The 18,620-nt window shown below is 62.7% G+C and overlaps 1 protein-coding gene across 2 annotated transcripts in view; it reads right to left on the bottom strand.

The window, feature by feature from the left end:
* Nucleotides 1-18,620, bottom strand: part of Lrp5 (LDL receptor related protein 5) — a 99,637-nt gene that overhangs the window by 41,682 nt on the left and 39,335 nt on the right. The window contains exons 5-7 of one of the 2 annotated variants that reach the window (XM_076847707.2): nt 17,512-17,643; nt 3,608-4,004; nt 2,130-2,301 (exon numbers count right to left, since the gene is read on the bottom strand). In XM_076847707.2, the coding sequence (XP_076703822.2) occupies nt 2,130-2,301; nt 3,608-4,004; nt 17,512-17,643 (701 nt within the window). Of the gene's footprint in view, nt 1-2,129; nt 2,302-3,607; nt 4,005-14,051; nt 14,197-17,511; nt 17,644-18,620 lie in introns of those variants that run through there. The other variant, XM_076847708.2, reaches the window with a different exon arrangement.

The raw sequence follows: 18,620 nt of genomic DNA, 5'->3' as shown, positions 1-18,620 counted from the left end.
GGGACCCCACTTGGAGGAGCCTCTTGAGCCCCGGAGCCCTCTGCTCAGAGTCGGAGGTGTGTGCCACTCAGGCCATCAGAAGCACTCTGCTGTCTGTCAGCTCGAGCATGCCACTCCTGCGTTCTCCTCCCAGCTCATCAGGGGACGAGCCACAGCTGCCCACAGAGCCCTCCCCGTGTGGGGAAAGGGACACGTTAGCGTGTGCGGAGCCCCTCCGGCCAGCACTGAGCCAGGCCGCAGAGCCGCGCTGGAGGAGGCCTTCCTCCCCTCAAAGGAGAGCCGCACGACCCGCCGGCGCCTGCTCTGTGTCTGGGCACCCGGCTTGGTACCTCCTGCCCTCACCTCCCAGAATGTCGCTGTGGTTCAAAGCACGTCCTGCTCCTTCCTGACCCAGTTGGCACCTTTCCTCTCCATCTCTCCCACTTCTGCTCCCCCAGGAAGGTCAACGTGGCTCCCCGAACCTCAGCTGCTCCCCAGGGGGCAGCCAAGACCCCCAGCAAGAGCCCGTGTGCCTGAGCTGGGAGCCTAATGGGACAGTCCACCTCAGAGGCACCAAGGGCAGCTGGACGGGCCGAGGGCAGCGTCACAACAGCCTTGGGCTGGAAGACCTGAGCCCCGACAGAAGCAGGGTGGGGCCTCTGCGACGGCGGAGGGGCTCCCAGGGCTCGGTGGCTTATTCTCTGGGGCCCCAGGAAGGCAGGGTGGCAGTGGGGCACAGCTACCGAAGAAGCCACAGGTCAAAGCCACACACTGCAGGACTGTCACGGGGAATGTCCAGAAAGGCAAATCCGCAGGGACAGGAAAAAGGTAGCAGCTCCCAGGGGCTGAGAGACTCAGGGACCCTGCCAGTCGGCGCTGGGCCTCCTGTTAGGGTGACGAAAGCGTTCCACAAGGAGACAGTGGGGACAGGTGCAGGACACTGACAACTACTAAATGCCATGTTGCTGTGGGGACAGACGCAGTGATGCCTGGGATGGGTCCCGGGGGCGTCTCTGGTCGTCACATCCCTAACCAGCTCCTGTGGACAGGACCAAAGGTGTCCCAGGAAGAAGGTCCTCGCCTCGCCTTCTGCCCACAGGCCCAAGGGATGGGTGTCCTTGAACTCCTGTCAGCAGCAAAGATCACGGATGCAAACCGCCACCAGGAAGTATCTCCAGCTGCTGCTCCCTGGGTTTTCGTGGGAAGGGCCACCCAGGCGTCCCAGCCCGAGCTCTTCCCAGGGAGAAGCAGGTCTGAAGACCCACGACCCAGGCACACTCCCGCCCTCCTGCAGGGGCCCCGACGGAGGATGGTGACCCCACGGCCGTCTCAACCAAGTGTGAACACGCGAGCACCTTTCAGAAGGAATGGGACACAGAGGGAGGGCTGCACCCCGAGGGGCCACCAGCGTCAGTGCTTGCCTGTGATGGACACACAACTGACAGGTCGTGTGCGTCAGAAGCACCCAGTGCAGGCTCTGGGGTGGGCACAAAGCAAGCCCCCAAGAGCAGATGGTTCTACTTAAATCAAACCACACACAGCTTGCAGAACAGGACCACGGGTGCCGGGAGACACCACGCACCCCGAAAACCGAGACGGGGCTAGGGGAGCAGCCATCGGGAGGGCACTTCCCAGCACCCGCTGGGCCCTGGGTCCCACGCCCAGCAGACACACACCACACCACACCCACACACACACACACACACACACACAAACGTATGTAAAAATAAAAAGCTTAAGACCCCACTTGGGAGTAAATCACCAACTCTGGACAGCATGGCCTCTGGCCTCAACTACATCATCAATCACATCTGAAGCTGCACAGTGGACAGGTGAGGATCTGTCACCCATTTTAGGTTATAACTTTGTGTTTTGAAAAAGTTAAGGGGTCAAAGCAGCAGAGAGGCCGCATTCCCCACCACCGTACAATGCTATTAACAGCGCCCGACCGCCGGGTGTCGGAAACATCCTCTGACACGATCCTTCCAAGGATTCCAGCCAGGTGGCAGAGCACAGGTGCCGTCAATGCCCACGACAGAGACACGTGACCCGCCACAGGGGCAGCCAGCGACAGGCAGATAGCACCTGGCCGCAGGCTTCCAGACGTGATGCCCTCCCCATCCATCCTTCTCCCTGAGAACAGGACTCACCTCGATTTTGTCCGTCTTGGCATCTCCCCAGTACAGCTTGCCCTCTTGCAGGTCCAGGGCCAGGCCGTTGGGCCACCCAAGGGAGGTGTTCACCAGGACACGCCGCTCCCGCCCATCCAGGTGGGCACACTCGATTTTGGGGCTCTCCCCCCAGTCTGTCCAGTACATGAGGCTGGGGGAGAAGCAAGTGCTCAGACGGCACCGTCTCTCTGGGCTCTGCCTTGTTCCCAGCTCCAAGTACCATCGCCCCCACCCCACCCCACCCCATCCAGGGGAGAGCCAGGCCCATGGTGAGCCATAGGCCCAGCGGGCAGACCCTGGCCACCACCAGACCACGGTGCCCCCGGGGTGGCTTCATGGCACAGGCCCTGGGACTCAGGCTGCGGGCTCATCTGCCATCACCCAGGTCAGCTGACGGGTTCAGGGGCAGCATCATGACAGCCCTGGGCTAGAGGAACTGACAGGAAGGGACAGAGCAGAGCCTTCTGCAAACAGCGGAGGGCCTCTCAGGGTTCAGGACAGGTGGCTTGTTCTCTGTAGCCCCAGGAGGGCGCGGAGCCTGGCGTGGCAGCTGGGGCCCAGCTCTCAGTGCAAGGAAAACCAGCCGAGCAGTGCCCCAGCCCCAGCCGCTCCTCTGCGCCATTGGCCGTGGCGCCTCCCCGCCCAGCACCTCACACCTGGCTTCTAGACCGTCCCCTGGCACCCTCTGCTCAAAGGCACAGGCTGTGGGGCACCCTCACCCCATTCCAGAGGAGCCCACTGAGGCCCACGGACTTGTTCCGGCCTCCTGCTGCTGCAGGGCACTGGAGGACATGGCCCACACCCCTGCTGAGGAGAGGCAGCAGCCCCCTGCCCCGCTAGGGGCACACGGTGCCTCCCCCCTCAGAGCCTGCCCCTTCTGGGTTGGGAGCCCCCAGGGACGCCCTGGACCTCCACCCTCTGGCCGCTGGAGTCTGAGGGGCCCTCACGGCTGACCAGCTCTCCACCCGCACAGAACCCTAAAACGGACAGCTGGAGCCAGAGGGCCGGGCCAGTCTATGTGAGGTGTGACCTTGGGTGTGTCCCTCGATCTCTGTGGGCTCCAGAGCCCCCCACTCTCCACCCATTCCCCCTGAACGGGGGGAGGGTGAAAGCTACCGGAGAAGAAGCATTAGGAGAGGCAGCCATCCCTGTCACTACGTCACCCTCGAGTCACTCTGCTGGGGACACCACGCTACAGGGGACTGACTCAGGAGCACAGGCCTGCGGGCCCTCCAGCACCTCCACAGGGACCACAAGGGCCTGTGTTGGTGGCTCGCAAGGTCTGGCTGAGGACGGGCAGTAGCGGCAGTGTCTGGGTCTAGTTTGAGAACCGAGTCCCCGGGCATACGGCCCCCGTCAGCCCCTGGGCGACTGCCCTCTGCCCACTCCAGCCCCACTCCAGGGCCGGGATGCCAGGGAGGCTAGGAGCCCAAGTGTGCAGCCCCCACCCGCCTTACCCCATCACGGGGTGCAGCACAATGGCTCGCGGCTCATCCAGGTCCTCAGACACCAGGATCTTGCGGGAGGTGCCGTTGAGGCGGGTCACCTCGATGCGGTCGGTGCCCGTGTCTGTCCAGTAGAGGTTGCGGGCCACCCAGTCCACTGCGATGCCGTCGGGGTCGTTGATCTCGGTGCTGACCAGTGTCTGTGCCCCAGACCCGTCCAGGTAGGCCCGGCGGATGGCCCGCACCTCGTCGTCTGTCCAGTAGACGTGGCCCTCTAGTGGGTCATAGTCGATGGCGATGGCGTGCCGGATGTCGTCCACCTGCAGCACGATGTCCGTGAAGTCCGGAGTGTCCAGAGAGATCCTCCGCAGGTCCGTGCGCCGGGCCAGCAGCAGCACCTCCTCGGCCCCTGTGGAGACATGGGTGGTGGGGTCAGCAGGTGTGAGAGGCTGGGACCGAGTGGACAAGCAGGCAAGGGTCTCAGCCAGGTCCCCAGACTTTCCCTTGGCGAGCAAGCACCAAGCTCTTCCTGTGGTCACTAGCAGGTCCTCAAAGAGCTCTGGGAGTTTGGCACTATGTGTTTCCCTATTTTTTAGATGAGAAAACTGAAGCACAGAGACACTAAATAACAGGTGAAAGCCACACAGCCAGGCCATCTGGCTTCAGTGTGTGAGAGCTGACCTCCCTACTGACCCTCACACACTCCCGAGTGGTGAGGCACAGCAAACCCAGGGGACCCAAGGCCCAGAGACCCGCGGGGCACCTTCAGGTGTGCCAAGCACTAGCTTAGCTGCCATTGGGCATCCCAGATGACCGAGGCAGGGGAGAAACGTCTCTGGGGTCATGAGTATTCTGACCCGAGCCATGGCTACACCGGGGGCTCCGGGTCCTGGGACCCAGCAAGGCCACCGTGGGCTGTCAAAACAGTGACGACCCCAGGAACTGGGACCTGGTTTCTCTCCACACACTTCCAATATATCTGAAGACATTGTGAAGTCCACCCCAGAGCCACCTGGGCCTCCCGTACCCTAGGGCGGAGCCTGGGGGCCAGGCAGCTTTGAGGCAAGCCCTTCACGGTGTGGGCGGCTGGGGTTCAGAGTGATGCTCCCCACCTGTTCACCCGGCCCTGTGCTCTGGCTGAGGGCCACCTCTGCTCTGGGCACCTGGGGCAGCCTGAGTCCCCAGGGCGGCTGAGAGCACACAAGTCAGCTGGAGGAAGCAGAGGGGGACTCAGAGGCCTGGGCCTTCACACAGGGAGCGGGAGGCAAGCAGAGAGACCCCGTGAGGGACGTCCCAAGTCTCTCTGGCCCAGTCACTGGCAAATTCAGGCCCCAGCAACTCAGGACACCCTTGGGACCCACATCCCCACTCACTTGGGCTCAGATCCACAGCTCAGTTTGGGGGTCCGGGGCTACAAGAGCCTCTTCTGAAACCGCAGCCTGCCCACTGCAGGCTCCCAACCGGGCCTGAGCCGACAACCACACCTGAAGATGCAGCTCACGCGGCCACACGCAGGGCTGGTCCGTTCCGAGCATGTCCAGGGTCCTCCTGCTGGCACGGATCAGAGCTTCCAGCACAGTAGGCACGTGGAGCCTCTTGGACCCCAGACACGCCCCTGGCCCTAACAGCAAGGACTCCAGAGCTGCTGGGGCAGGACGTGGCCCCCCCCTCCCACAGACTGGGCCAGTGTCCACTCATTTGTTCCTGCCCTTTCTGGTCTCAAGGACCCAGAGAACCAAGAATGGGACCGAGGCCATTTCCAGTGTTCCGGGGCCACCTTCCTGCAGATAGCAGCTGAGGGGTAAGAGAAGACCAGAGCCTCCCTCCCACCCTGGCCCCAAGGCCAACTGCCCCTTCTGTGGTGCCTGGCCAAGCTGTGGCCTTCAAACAACAGAGAGTGCTCTGCGCCCAGTGTCGCTTCCCGACTGGAGGTCATAGTGCAATCCCTCCACTAGAGGGCGCCCATGAGACAGCAGCAGCTTCCTGAGCCCCGGCTGGGGAAACCGAGGCAGGCGGGTGGGCCAAGTGAGGCACAGGCAGGAAGCACCCTTCTTGCTGGCTGCCCGGGAGGCTCCGTCATCCCACCAGCATCTGTGTGAGTGGCTCCTTCAGGCCAGACCCCAGACCAGCTTGAGGGGTTAGGAGGGGCAAACCAGAGCCAGGATCCACCCCACGACACCCCCAGGGTCACAGGGCAGAGACTGTACATAAATGAGACCATCAAAGGACACATGGCCACAAACTGTGGCTGGTGCTCTGAGGGACAGCTGGGGGACAGGTGCACAATGGGGTAGGGGCCTGCCCCGGCTCCAGGGACTCTGTCACCTCGCGGACATCCCAGAGTCATCAGGGCTGAGCATGGCAGCCGCGTCCCCACAACCAGGTCAACACGGAGCCCCTGGCGCAGCCCACATCAGGTCCCCTGCTCGGCACCTCGAGGCGGACAGAGCGTTCAGCCTCTGGGGCAGGTGCTAACTGGGTCCAGAGGGTCCTCTGACATCTCAGGCCCAAGCCTTTGAGGGTTTTGAGTTTGGCCAAGAAAAGCTCAGAGACCTGAACCAAGATACCCAGGGGACAGCCAGGGGACAGCCCGCTCGCCTGAAGGTCTAAAGGCTGCCTTGACGTAGAGGCGTCCCTGGTCCAGTGTCCAGGCCCAGGCCAGTGGCAGCAGCTCCAGAGAGTGTGCCTCAGGCCTAGGATCCGTCAGTCACTTGCCCAGCTGTGCCCACAGCCTGCCTTCTAGAAGGTTCTTTTATAGCAAGGTCCAGGCAGCATCCCTGGACACTGGCAACAGTGCTGGCCATGACGAGGCGAGGCTGTCCTAGGACCAGCCATACAGCCCGCAGAGGAGCCTGTTTAAAACAGGGACATAAAATGCTTGGAAACCGACAGTTGGGCCAAGTGGTTTTCTTTGGGGTTGTTTCAACAAACAGCCTGCCCCACAGCACCGAGCGCGGACAGGGAAAGTGAAGCCTTCCCGGCCAGCCCGGGAGGGCTCCTGCCTCTCCCCGCGGCTCGCAGAAAAGAGGGCAGCATGCCCCTGGAGAGCACGGCTGGGGGGCACAGCCTCCGGGGAGGCACATTCTCTCCAACATACAAGCGCTGTTCTGAGGGAGGCCCAAGGTCACGGACATGTCCAGCTTGATGTCTTCCCTCTGCCACCATCTGTCCCAGTCAGCTGCCCCCAACCCCAATCATGTGGACTCAGCAGAGCCCTGAGGAGGCTGTCATAGCTTGTCACCCAAACTGAGGGGCTTGGACAAGAGAAATTCATTCCCTTGCGGTTCTGGAGCCAGGAGGTCAGAGGCCACGGTGCGGCAGGGACGCGCTCCCCGGGAAGGCTACAGGGAGGCCCTTCCTTCCGCTTCCAGCTCCTGGCACCAGTGGCAACATTGGCTCTCCTGACTTCTGGCCACTTGGCTCCGATCTCTGACTCTGGCTTCCCACAGCCGTCACCCTGGGTCACTGTGTCTCCTCTTACAAGGACACCCGTGGCGTGATTCAGGGCCACCATGTACCAGCATGCTCCATCTTCCCTTGATTACAGCTGCAAAGACCCTCCGTCCAACTTAGGTCACATGCACGCGCTCTGGAGTTGGGATGCAGACTCCTCCAGGGAGCAGAGTTCGCCCTCTAGCCTGCGGGTGGCAGAGGGCATGGGAAGGCAGGTGCAGGGAGGAAACCCCCTGGGCGACAGCAGACGGTCAGCGACAGAGCCGCTCCGTAGCTGGGGCAGCAGGAATGGGGCTGAGCTATGGGGCCACTGGCTGCTGTGAGCTGGGATTTGTCCCACAGGCCACAACTCTGCTGTGTGCCCAAGGCCAGGGCAGCTCTGAGCCCATCCTGGCTTCATGGGAGCCTCCTGCAAAGGCCATGTCCCCAGTAGGGCTGAACCACAGAAGTGGCCGGCCACCCTGACGGAGGGCCGAGGCCAGGAGGATGCTGGAGGCCCACAGTGTTCTCTGCTCGCTGCTCATCCCGCCCTCCGGTGCTGGAATGCGGGGTTGGCAAGTGTCTCCGTGAAGGGCCAAACTGTTCTCAGCACAGAGGCCGTGACCATCGCGACTCTGCCTGTGGACGACACGCAGACACATGCACATGGCTGTGCTGGCAGAACCTGACTCGTGGACACCGGTGTCTTCCCACGTCCCCAGGCTGAGCTGCCGGCTATACAGCAGCCCAATGCAAGCAGGACCCCGGCAAGAAGCCCAGGTGACTTGTCCATCAGAAAGCACATCCCAACCCCGGGGAAGCGGGCAGGGAGGGTGGCGGGGGAACTGCCCACACCAACCCCTCGCTTCTCCTACAAACCTAAAAATCAAACAGGAAATTAAAAGGCATATAACAAGCCTGGTAGAAAACACCCCCCCCCCCGCCCAGAAACAAATGGGCAAACACACGAACAAACTAACAGAGGAATAAACAGTCAATAAACACGGAACTCGGGCAAGTCCTCAGGGATCTGCAAACAGAGCGACGGCCCGGGTCCCGCAGCTCAAAGGCGGCTCGGTTCCTGGTCAGTGCAGCTCCGCTTCCCGGACAGCAGACCCTCTGTCATTTCCTGAGGACACGGTCATCAGGAAGGGGTGGGACACGCCACAGATTCAGGCCCAGGGACATCACCAGGCCTCCACGCCCACAGCGAGAACCTCAAGCAAAGATCAGCCTCCACGCCCCCAAGGCACCGAGAGAGAGAGAGAGAGAGAGAGAGAGAGAGAGAGAGAGAGAGAGAGAGATGCACAGGGCACCCAGGATCACAGGGCCCCGAGGAGAGTCACCAACACCAAGTGCCCGTGCACGGAGAGGACGTGGACAGACGCAGCGCTGGACACGCCCGTGAGGGATCTGTGAAAGCAGACCTGAGCAGGAAGAGGGGGCCAGGGACCCCCGCTGAGGGTGGGGCAAACTATGGTCATTTTAGTTTTCTTCATTGTTCTTATGACACTTTCTGTTCGACAGTGACATGAATCTGACTTTCTAACGGAAAACAACAAGGCTCCGTGGTGGACACAGGAGTCCTCGGGATGGGGTAGCGTGGCCCTCCTGGGTTGCTCAGGAGCATCCGGGAGCTTCCTGCGCTCCACCCGCCCCTGGGGCACGGGGACGGGGCTTGTTCAGCTTCCAGGGTCTGAGGGTAGGATGGGGCACATCCCGTCGGCAGCCCCAGAACTGGGCCCAGAGGCCTCCTGGCCTCTGCCCAAGTCCGGGAACAGACCCACGGGCAGGCCGCCAGGGTGCGGCGCTGTAAGGCCGTCCTGGTTAATCCCCTCCACACCCTGCACAGCAGCCAGACGGCAGCCCTCCCGGGGCCTGGCCTGACTTCCACACAGGAGAGGGGGCAGCTGCCAGGCTCCCGGCACTCCCAGCGGCCAGAGGGGCCACTGTAAACCCCCACAGGAAGCCCACTGCAGCTCCAAGGTCACAGGCTGCCCTAAGAATGCCTGGACCCCCCACCAGGGGGCTCCTGCAGTGGGGGCACCACCCCAGACCACTCTGGTCCCCTGGCTTCTTGTCATGCTGCCTACAGTGAGATCCGGGCAGGAGGCAAGCAGGCCCCCTTGGCCTCCCTGACGCCCGCTCAGCTGCCACAACAGGACGCACAGCAACATGGGCCCCCTCCAGGCCTGGGGGCTGCGTGGGCAGAGCCAGGCCACACTGCAGGCCACCGCCTACTGTGCAGTTCCTAGGGCTGTAAACAGCCTGGCTGTGCGGCTTCCCCTCTGGCAGCTGGCCACATTATTTTTGTTTTTTAGTCATTGATGAAGTTTCTCCACTGCCCCCGAGGGGTAAGTGGTTGGACAAACACTGAGACCGCAGCCCTGCACCTTGGCCCAGGAAACCGCGCCAAGTGACCACAGGGTCACGAGGCACAAGGAAGTGGCTGGGCCCACCACTGACTCTGCCTGCAACCCGAGGCCCGAGCAGCTGTCCACCATGCGGCCAGCCCCAGCTGCCCAGCAAGCAGGCACGGGAAGGCTGCAGCCCACCAGAGTGGCCAGGAGACGCCCTGTCTGCAGCCTGGGCTCCGTCTCCTCAGCTCCTAAATGAAGGAGTCTCTCCTCTGCAGAGGGCCTGGGGCAGCCAGAGGGGGCAGAGTCAGTGCCAGCCTCAGAACCCACCGGCAGATGTGGTCCCCTCTGCCGGCCCCTGCCCCACACACCCGCAGGCTGAGCAGCTGCTTACACACGAGAGTGCCACCAAGGGTCACTGCCCCAGCTCCTGCATAGACAGACACACAGTCAGCTCCCAGCTCACTGAGCATCCAGGAACAGCCTGACCTGCTTCCCTGTGACATTTGGACCTTGGAACTCCAGGGGACCAGAGGATCCCGTGACAAAGCCCATGACCTGGATCCCAGCACTTGCCCCCTCACTGTGGTATTAAATAGGCCCCAGGGCCCCCTTCAGAGAGAGAAGACAAGTGAAGAATAGTGTTGTCAGGCAGGTGTGCTGGCTACCCCCTGGAATTCCAGCTACTCAGGAGGCTGAGGCAGGAGGATCGTAAGTTTGAGGCCAGCCTCAGCAAATTAGTGAGATACTATTTCAAAATAAATAAAGTCTGGGGATGTAGCTCAGTGGTAAGCACCCCTTGGGCTCAACTCCCAGTGCCAAAAAAAAAAAGGTTTTGTTGGGCAAATTAAAGGTGGGCCACCTGGATGTCTGAAGCATAGGGAATGGGGTGAGGGACTATAAAACAGTGGGTGACTTAAACGCAAGAGGAGAAGGCTGTGTCCCACCCCTTCAGGCACAGGCTCAATTCTTCAAAAAGCCAGCATGGGGGCACCTTTCCGAGCCCAGATATACAGGAAGGGTCAATAGGCAGCCGCGATATCTTGCTGCTGGTTTAAGCGCAGTCCTGTGGCTCCTGAAGCTGGCGAAGGCTGGCCAGGCAGGTGGCCCTGCTGCTCTGTACCACAGCCTGGGGCATCTGCAAGAGCAAGTCCCCAGGCAGTGTGGGTGGGGCTCGGCTGGGCAGCCCCGGGGCCAGGATGCCCAGGCCCATTTCCTGCCTGTGGCTGTGAGCACTCTCACACTGTGGTGTCAGGTCACGGTTGGTGACGCAGCGCCCACCCCCATGTTCCCCATGCAGCTTCTGCAAGGTGGGAATGAGGACAGGGCTCAGGGCTGTGCCCAGCAAGGCAGCCCCTAGTAGATCTGATGGCTGCCACCCCCACCCTGCATCTGTGATGGGCAGTGATCTGGAGGACAGGTCAGGCGCACTGTGTGAAGATGCCACTTCTATGGGTCACAGCTGGTCACTGTCAGTTGCTCAGACGGCACCACCTAAGTCCGGTGCAAAGCTTTACAGTTTACAGGGTCCCTTGGAGGCGGGAACCCAGGCAGGAACAGGTGGACGCCACAGGAGAGTGGACCACAGAGGACCTGCACTTCACAGCCTTGCGGAAGGGAGGAGGCCAGAACCAGATGTAGGGAGGTCAACACCCACCCGGAGCCAGGGCAGCTGGGTGGACCCTGGGAGGGGTCCTCCTGACTCCAGCTCTCACCACCAAGTGTCCACTGCCCCTGGCCCTTTTCCGGGGCCTGAGGGAAGCAGGAAGATGGGGGAGCCAGAGTCCTCCTCCCTGAGGGGCATGGGAGCCAAGAGGCCTGGAGCATGGCTGGGGTCTGGGGGAGCCTGGGCGGTGGGCTGGCAGGAGCAAACCACCGTGTCCATGAGCAGGTAAAGGGCAAATAGGAGGCTGGATCTTTCCAGTTCCCCTCAGAAGACAAGCCCCGGCCCAGAGGGTCCCCCAGCACATCTGGAGCCCCCTGGGCATACGGAACTGGACAGGAGGACAGAGTCACAGGCCTGGTCAGTGGAACCAAGACAGGGTGTCCCAGGCAAGAGTGGCTGGCAGCTGGTGGGCAGCCCAGGAGCACCTGTCCCACAACCCTAGAGCCATCCAAGCCCCCGGGAAGCCTGGGGCCAGATTGGAGCTGGGCTTGGAACCCCAGTGGACAGATGGTGGGAACAAGACCCCACAGGGTCTGCACGGAGGAAGGTGACGTCTGCAGGGCCTGAGGCCCACGGAGGCTCCGTCCTGCCTGTGCCCAGGTGCCGATGGGTCTTCCCCATCCTCCACTGGCCCAGGAGCCAGGCTGGCACCAAGACAGAAGAGCAAGCCCTGTGCCCTGGGGTTCCACTCCCACGATTTTCCGCCACAAGCAACGCTGACCCCGTGACAGAAGTCAGGACGGGGCTGCCCAGGAGGGAGGCGCCAAGTGACACCCCGCAGGGGGGCGCCAAGTGACACCCGGGAACTTCCCAGGAGATGGAAGTTCTGTCTGGTTTGGGGGAGGTGGTCATGCAGATGGATGTGACCGTCAACGCTCAGCAAAATGAACACTTAACACACGAGCATTTTATGTCTGCAAGCTGGACCTTGGTTACAAGGGACCGAGGGGGCGCCCAGACTGCTCCTCGTTTCCTGGACCGCGCCGTCCGCCTCCTTGCTATTAAAAGTTCACGGTCTGTGGCTGAGCACAGCAGCGGCCTTCTGCTGGCAGTCGCTGCCAGTCGGGGCCGGCGCACCCCAGGGCCTCCCTCCCCTTCCCTTTGACCTACTTCCCTGGCCAGCGAGGTGACAGCCAGACTCCGGGAACAGGCACGGCCGTCATCCCAGCCCCGAGCCGGCCTGCATGCTACCCAGCTGATCCACCAGGACGGACAGACAGACGTGAAGGGCCCGCCCATCACACCCGACCGTGGAGCCCTCTGTTCCCGCTGCTGGTTTGGGGGAGGTGGTCATGTAGATGAATGTGACTGGCCACACTTCTTTTAGTTTCCTATAGCCTGGCCTGGGGAGGGCCAGCAGGGTGCAGGGGGCCTGGTCTGGCAGCCAGCTCCTCACGGTCACATTCTGGATATGGCTTGGGGCTCAGGGACCCCATAAATCACCTGGCCTGGTCATCGTGGCCATGAACAGCAGGACACACGTCACGAAGCCCTCTGCCCAAAGCCCCCAACAGCAAGGAAGGCAAGGGTGACAAAAGCCAGAGCCACAGGGTGGGGCGCTGGAGGCGGGAGGCAAGGGGCAGCCGGCTTTGGAGGGCAGCGGCCACTCCCAAGTGAGGCCCCGCTACTGCTGTTTTTAGCCTGATCCACATAATTGGAAAAACATGGGGAAAAGCAAAGCCGCCCGTGGAGGCCGCCACAGAGGGGCGGGAGGGAGGCCAGCCCAGCAGGCCTCCAGGCACAGACCGGTCTCAATGCTGCTGAGACCCCAGGGCCATGGGTCACAGCTCCCCGTGGGGCCTCAGGACCCCAGAAGCCCCGAGTGGGCTGGGGGGCGTCCACACAGGGAGGGCTGGTCTAGTGTCCATGCTCGCTGAGCCCACGGGCACTGTGGGAAGTTCTTTCTACAAGCTTCTCGTCTGATCACCGACCCCGCGTCACAGCTCAGGGGATGTGGGCACCAGGACCCACCGCCTCCCCTGGGGGACACCGGTGCACCCCTGGGGCTCCCATCATCCACCCACTGGGGCCCTGGCATGGCCTCCATCTCAGTCCCTTCCTTGGGGAAAGCGGTGGACCCCTAGCACTGAGCTGGCTTCAATTTGCTCAAAATCAGGAACAAACAGGGTTCGGGCATCACAAAACCTCCTTCCTCTCCAACACCACGAGCAGGGAATCCGCTTTAAACCCAGTGTGTCTGGCTGTGCCAACGGCCCCCAGCGCCCCCACCTGCTGCACCCCAGCCTCCCCCTGGGCCCAGGACAACAGGGTCCATGGGACAGAGAGCCACACGGGCTCAGAGCCCCGGGGACAAACTCGCCCTCCTGGGTCACCCGCCTGCCCGCCCGCCTGCCTGCCAGCCCATGTGGGAACACTCCCCAGCCCCATCACCCACACCCGGCTCCTCTTGGCACCACCCAGCCTTGGCCTCCAGATCCAAGTCCAAACACTCAGGGAAGAATTGATTTCTTGGCATCAATTGGACGCCTTCCTGGCTCCCGGTTCAAGTTCAAATCCAAGGGAAGGTCGTGTTTGCTGTGCAGCCAGGCCCCTCCAGACACTCCATAGAGCGCTGCTGCCCTTTTTTACAGATGAAGCACACAGAGGCCAAGGCCTATCACAGCCATGAAGTGAATTAAGTATCAAAAGGACGACTGAACATCTTCTCGCGACCCAACATCAGGCGCCCTTTATCCTGGGTCTGCCCGACCCGCAGTCTCTCCCCGCCAGCATCTGCGGCCAGCTCCCAGCTCTGGAGCAAGCCATGCCACTGGCCCCAGTCCTCCGGGTACAGGTCCCTCATTCCCAGCGCTCCCTCTGGAATACGTGGAAGTCCCACGGGCACAGTCCCTTCCTCCCTTCCTCAATTCCGTTCCCCCCAGGCCTTTCCTGTAGCCCAGCCCGCCCCCCCCCCCCAGCCCTTGCCTCGTGACCCTGGTTCTGCGTGACCCTGGAACCCGGACCTCATGGATTCCACAGCCAAGAAGAGATCCCCACGGACCTCTGGCGTCCTCTGCCTGCTCCCGAACTCCATCCTCCAACCGGACACCTCGGAAGGCTCCGGGGCACTGGCGGCCCGTCACGGGCACCACTCCCTTCCGGCAGCTCTGACCTGCCTGACTTCCCTGCTGGCCCGGCGCCCCGCACAGGCCTCTGCCCAGGAGACCTCAAAGCCAGGCCGTCAGCAGCAACAGAAAACAGAATCATCAGTGTCCTCTTCAGCTTCTGTGTATGACCAGCTACGACTCCAGGGGCTCCACGGTCACGGGGCTACATGGCCAGCAGCCACAGCCCACGGTCCACATTCTGACCCGACCCACGCCCCTCTAGCTGAGGAGCCGCAACAACACAGGAGCAGTAGGAGTCGGCAGAAGGTCCTCTGGTGGTCAACCCTGGATTCTAGGCTCTTCTCAGTTCTGTTGACTCTTCCCACCCCAGCCACCCGGGAAACCTCAGGTGAGCCCCGGGCAGGGAGAGAAGCCACCAACCAGCTAACAGGTGAGAAACCCGTGGTGCGGCCCTGCTTGGGGACACCGACAGGAAGCCGTGAGCCCTATAGTCCACTCTGCTGCAAAACGAGGCCTGGTGCGGGCCCTGTGGGCATCTGGGAGCCCCTCCCTCCGCTCGACCTGACGCCCCAGACAGGGGTCTGCAGCCAAAGCGGAGACTGCAGCTCAGCAAACCCAAGTCCCCACGAGGACGCCCCAGCCTGACACAGGGCCTCCCACGGTGACACAGACCCTGTCCCCCTCACACTCTGGCCTCCAGGGGAGACTGTCAAGTGCCCTGCCAGCTGGGGGGTCGGTTCTCCTGAGAGCAGGGAAGGGCCCTGCACAGCTGCATCCGGGGGATCTGGAGGCTGCTGTCCCTGCTGCAGGAGGCCAGGAGCTGGGAAGTCACCGCGGCCGCCGGGCCTGGAGGAGCGCCAGCAGGAAGAGCAAGGCTTGCTGCTAACCCACTGCCGCACCCACAGGTGTCGGTGTCAGCACCGCGCTGAGCCCAGGGCCCCGCCAGCCTGCAGTGCCGGCTCCTCCAGGAAGCCCTCCCACCCCAGCTGCGACCCAGGGCCTCCTCTCTCTTCACCTGGCTCCCGTGGTCACCCAGGGGCTGCCCTGGGCTGGACATGGAAAGCAGTTAACATCCACAGAAGAACTTGATGCCCTCGGAGGCCTCCGCTGCAGGTGGCCCGTCCCCAGGGCACAGGGGCTCCAGCTAGGGGACCAATGGGAGCCAGAGAAGAGCGTGAACACCACAGCCCAGACCCTCTGCCTTGTGGGGCTGGGAAAAAAACAGCACCTGCCCGTGGCCCCCTATGACATCCCACCCCAGGACCCCTGCACGGTGCAGGCAAATCCAGGCCTCAGCAAACCCACCCCCGCTCTCGCAGGCCTGCTGTCGGCCACAGGATCTGAGTCATGGGGACAACTTGATGCGGGTTGTGGGTGGTGGACACGGTGCCACAGACTGTGCCAGCCACCCTGCCCAGTGCTTCGGATCACTCACAAGCTGGGTCCTCTGTGGGGCCCCTGATGAGGATAGGGGGCACAGCAAGGCCCCGGCCACTCTATGCTCCTGGACCAGCAGGCCTCTGTAAGCCAGGTGGCCTGGGCAAGCCCTGGGGAACACCAGGCTCCTAGAACTTCCTGCCACTTACTGTGGGGCCCCAGGGTGGTGACTGGTAAAACATGAGGGTTAACCCAACCAGCCAAGCTGCTCCCGCAGCCACCTCGAGGACCTGCAACCTACCCTGAACCTGCTCAGTCCAGACCCCTGGGGCCGAGACGCTCAGGGTCAACCTGCCGGGGCCTCCTCACTTGGACCAGCTACCCGCTCAGCTTCACCGTCCCAGAGGGCCTCAGGATAGACAAGGAGCCGGTCTTCCCAGATGCTCCCCCAAGAAGCCAAATCACTCCCTGACACAGGAAGCCCATCACCCCCCACCTCCCACCGTGGTCCACCAGAGGCCAGAAATTTTGTTTGCACTGCTCTCTCCAGGGTATCAAGTGCCTAGAATCGTGCAGCACACAGCAAGTGCTCAATAAATGCTCTAAACGAGCAAAAGGATGAACAAGTGAATGGATGATGGGTGGGCGGTGGGTAGATGGCAGGTGGGAGGTGGGTGGTGGGTGGGCAGGTGGGCAGGCGGGTGGATGGATGCACACAGCAGTCAGGGAGCTTCTCGGGCAGCCCCCAGCTCCGAGCAGCTGGAGTCCCACTGGAAGAGAACCAGAGGGTGGGTCCCCATGTCCCCAGTTTTACAAGGTGGTGCCCCTCTTTCCCCCAACTCAGGAAAGCGAGGTCCCCCTTAACTGGGGACGACAGCCCAACTGTGCCCTGGGGCAGCCAGAACAGCTGTCGGCCCTGAGGTGGAACAGCCGAGTCTCCTCCACCTCAGACGCGCCCTTCTAGGAAAGAGAAGCCGCCCACCGAGACCCAGAGAGTCCTTCCCGAAGCCAAGTCCTGCAAGGGGCAGAGGGGAGACCCCACCCCACCAGACCATGGCCCCCACCCACCACCGCACACAGAGGCAGACCCCGGCCCTTGAGAGCAGAGGGGCTAGGAAGTCCCTAAGTAGGGACCCCCAGGGGCCTGGGCAGCAGCTGGCCCAAGGGGCGCAGGCCCTCCCCCACAGACTCCAGCCCAGGGAGCCCCCGGCCTGGGGCCATCTGCTGGGAGCCAGCCTCCGTGAGAAGCCCCTGCCTTCCTTCCTTCTAGTGGAACAAGGTGCAGAAGCAGGTCCCTTCCCCAACCCCCACCAGCTGGGCCCTGTCACCGTCACCTCCACAAAATGGGGCTGATGCTATGGATGGCCACTTTCCTGACTTCTGCTACTGACCCCCTCGGCGGACAGGCCCTGGCCTCACCCCCACAAGCCAGACCAGCTGAGCCGAGCCTGAAGAAGCCCTGAGACGGGAAGACTCCCCAAAAGCCCACCCCGAGCCTGACACCCGGAAACTCAGCAGGCGCCACAGAGGGGGACACTGGCTCGCTATAGGACAATCGCAACAGGAGCCCCGCAGCAGCCAGGGCCCAGGACAGCGAGCACAAGGGCGGCGAGGCCTCTGAAGCAAAGTCACCCGTGCACACGGGATGGAGGGACCCGTGTCCAGGCAGCTAGAGGACAGTCCCTAGGGAGGACGCTGGGCCTGGATCTCCACAACGGACAGCGGCAGCAGAGACACCGTGAAATCAGACGCAGGGGCAAAGACGAACCGCGTGTCCCTGTCCCCACAGAGGCCCGTGAAGGAGCAGAGAGCAAGAGACGGAGAGCAGGGACGGAGCCCCGTGGTGGCCGGCAGGTCCCAGCGCTCGGGGACGTCCGCCTGGATACAGACTCGCCAGCGCCTGAGGCTCTGCTACCTCAGCAGGCCACGCTGACCGGTGTCTCCTTTGGGACACCTGGCTGGCCACAGCACCTCCTGCCAGGCCAGCCCAGCCCAGCCCAGGCCGCGCGGCCTCACCTGCCTTGCACGTCCGGCCGTCCTCCTGCAGCTGCACGCCTGTGGGACAGGCACAGGTGTAGAAAGGCTCCCTCGGGGACAGAAGGCACAGGTGGGAGCAGCCGCCATTGTCCTCCTCGCACTGCGTGTGGACTGGGGAAAACAGAGAAAGTTCCGGAACAGGTTCGGTGCCCCTCACGACCACCCAGACCCCACCCCTGCCCTGCCCTTTGATTCCAAGCAAGACAGTATCCGGCCTCCTCGTCCATCCCCCCAGACAGGGTGTGCCCTCTGCCCCAGTGCCACCCTCCAGTGACATTAGGACCCTTTCGCCTGGGGACCAGTCCATCCCACCTCACCGCTGACCCCCCGCCAAGTCGGCCTTCAGCCTCATCAACTGCCCTGTGGTTTCTCCAAAACTGGCCACGACTTTCCCAGCCCTGCTTCTGCCCCTGGAGTGGACACTCTCCCCACCCTGGGCTCCTCCAGGCCCCCAAGAGAGCCGTCCTCCTCTCCCAAGGCAGAAGCCCAGGACCTGCCCGAGTGGCAACAGTGGGGGACCCCCAAGAGGAGAGCTCTGTCCCCTTCACGTGCCAGGACCCTGCGGGCTCAGGCCTGTGGGAGCCTCTCGGGGGGCCAAGCTCAGCATCTCCCCAAGCCCTTCTGCAACCAGGAGCAAATGAAACTCAACAAATGCTCCTAGGAGCCCTGCTGCCCAGGGGAAGGGGACTCCGCGCCCTGAAACACAGTTAACGGAACAGCCTGGCTGCAGGGACGCCACCTGCCCACGCTGGCCGGGGAGTGAGCGCTGTTCTCCCGGGAAACCAACTCCAGGGAGCCCCGCCCTCCCCCGAGCCCATACGGAGGACGGTTGCTCCCTCTGCACCCCTGCTCTGGAGTTCCAAGTTCAAGACTTCTAGGATGGCTTGGCTAGAAATCCCCATTCTGGGTCCCTGCTGGCCCCACAGGTCACCCCCGTCTCAGCATCAGGCTGAGCACCAACTTGGAGCAGACTCTTCACACAAATCCCACTTTGGGCCTCTGGAAATCCCACTGCCACCTCGGAGCCTGGAAGTAGCCCCACGTGAGCTCCCCAGAGGGCCCCTGTCCACCGGCCCAGATTGCCCAGC

Source organism: Callospermophilus lateralis, chromosome 2 (assembly GCF_048772815.1).
Source record: "Callospermophilus lateralis isolate mCalLat2 chromosome 2, mCalLat2.hap1, whole genome shotgun sequence".
NCBI classification, from domain to species: domain Eukaryota; kingdom Metazoa; phylum Chordata; class Mammalia; order Rodentia; family Sciuridae; genus Callospermophilus; species Callospermophilus lateralis.
Note: the sequence above shows the minus strand (reverse complement) of the source record. Positions and strands in the feature narration are given on the sequence as shown.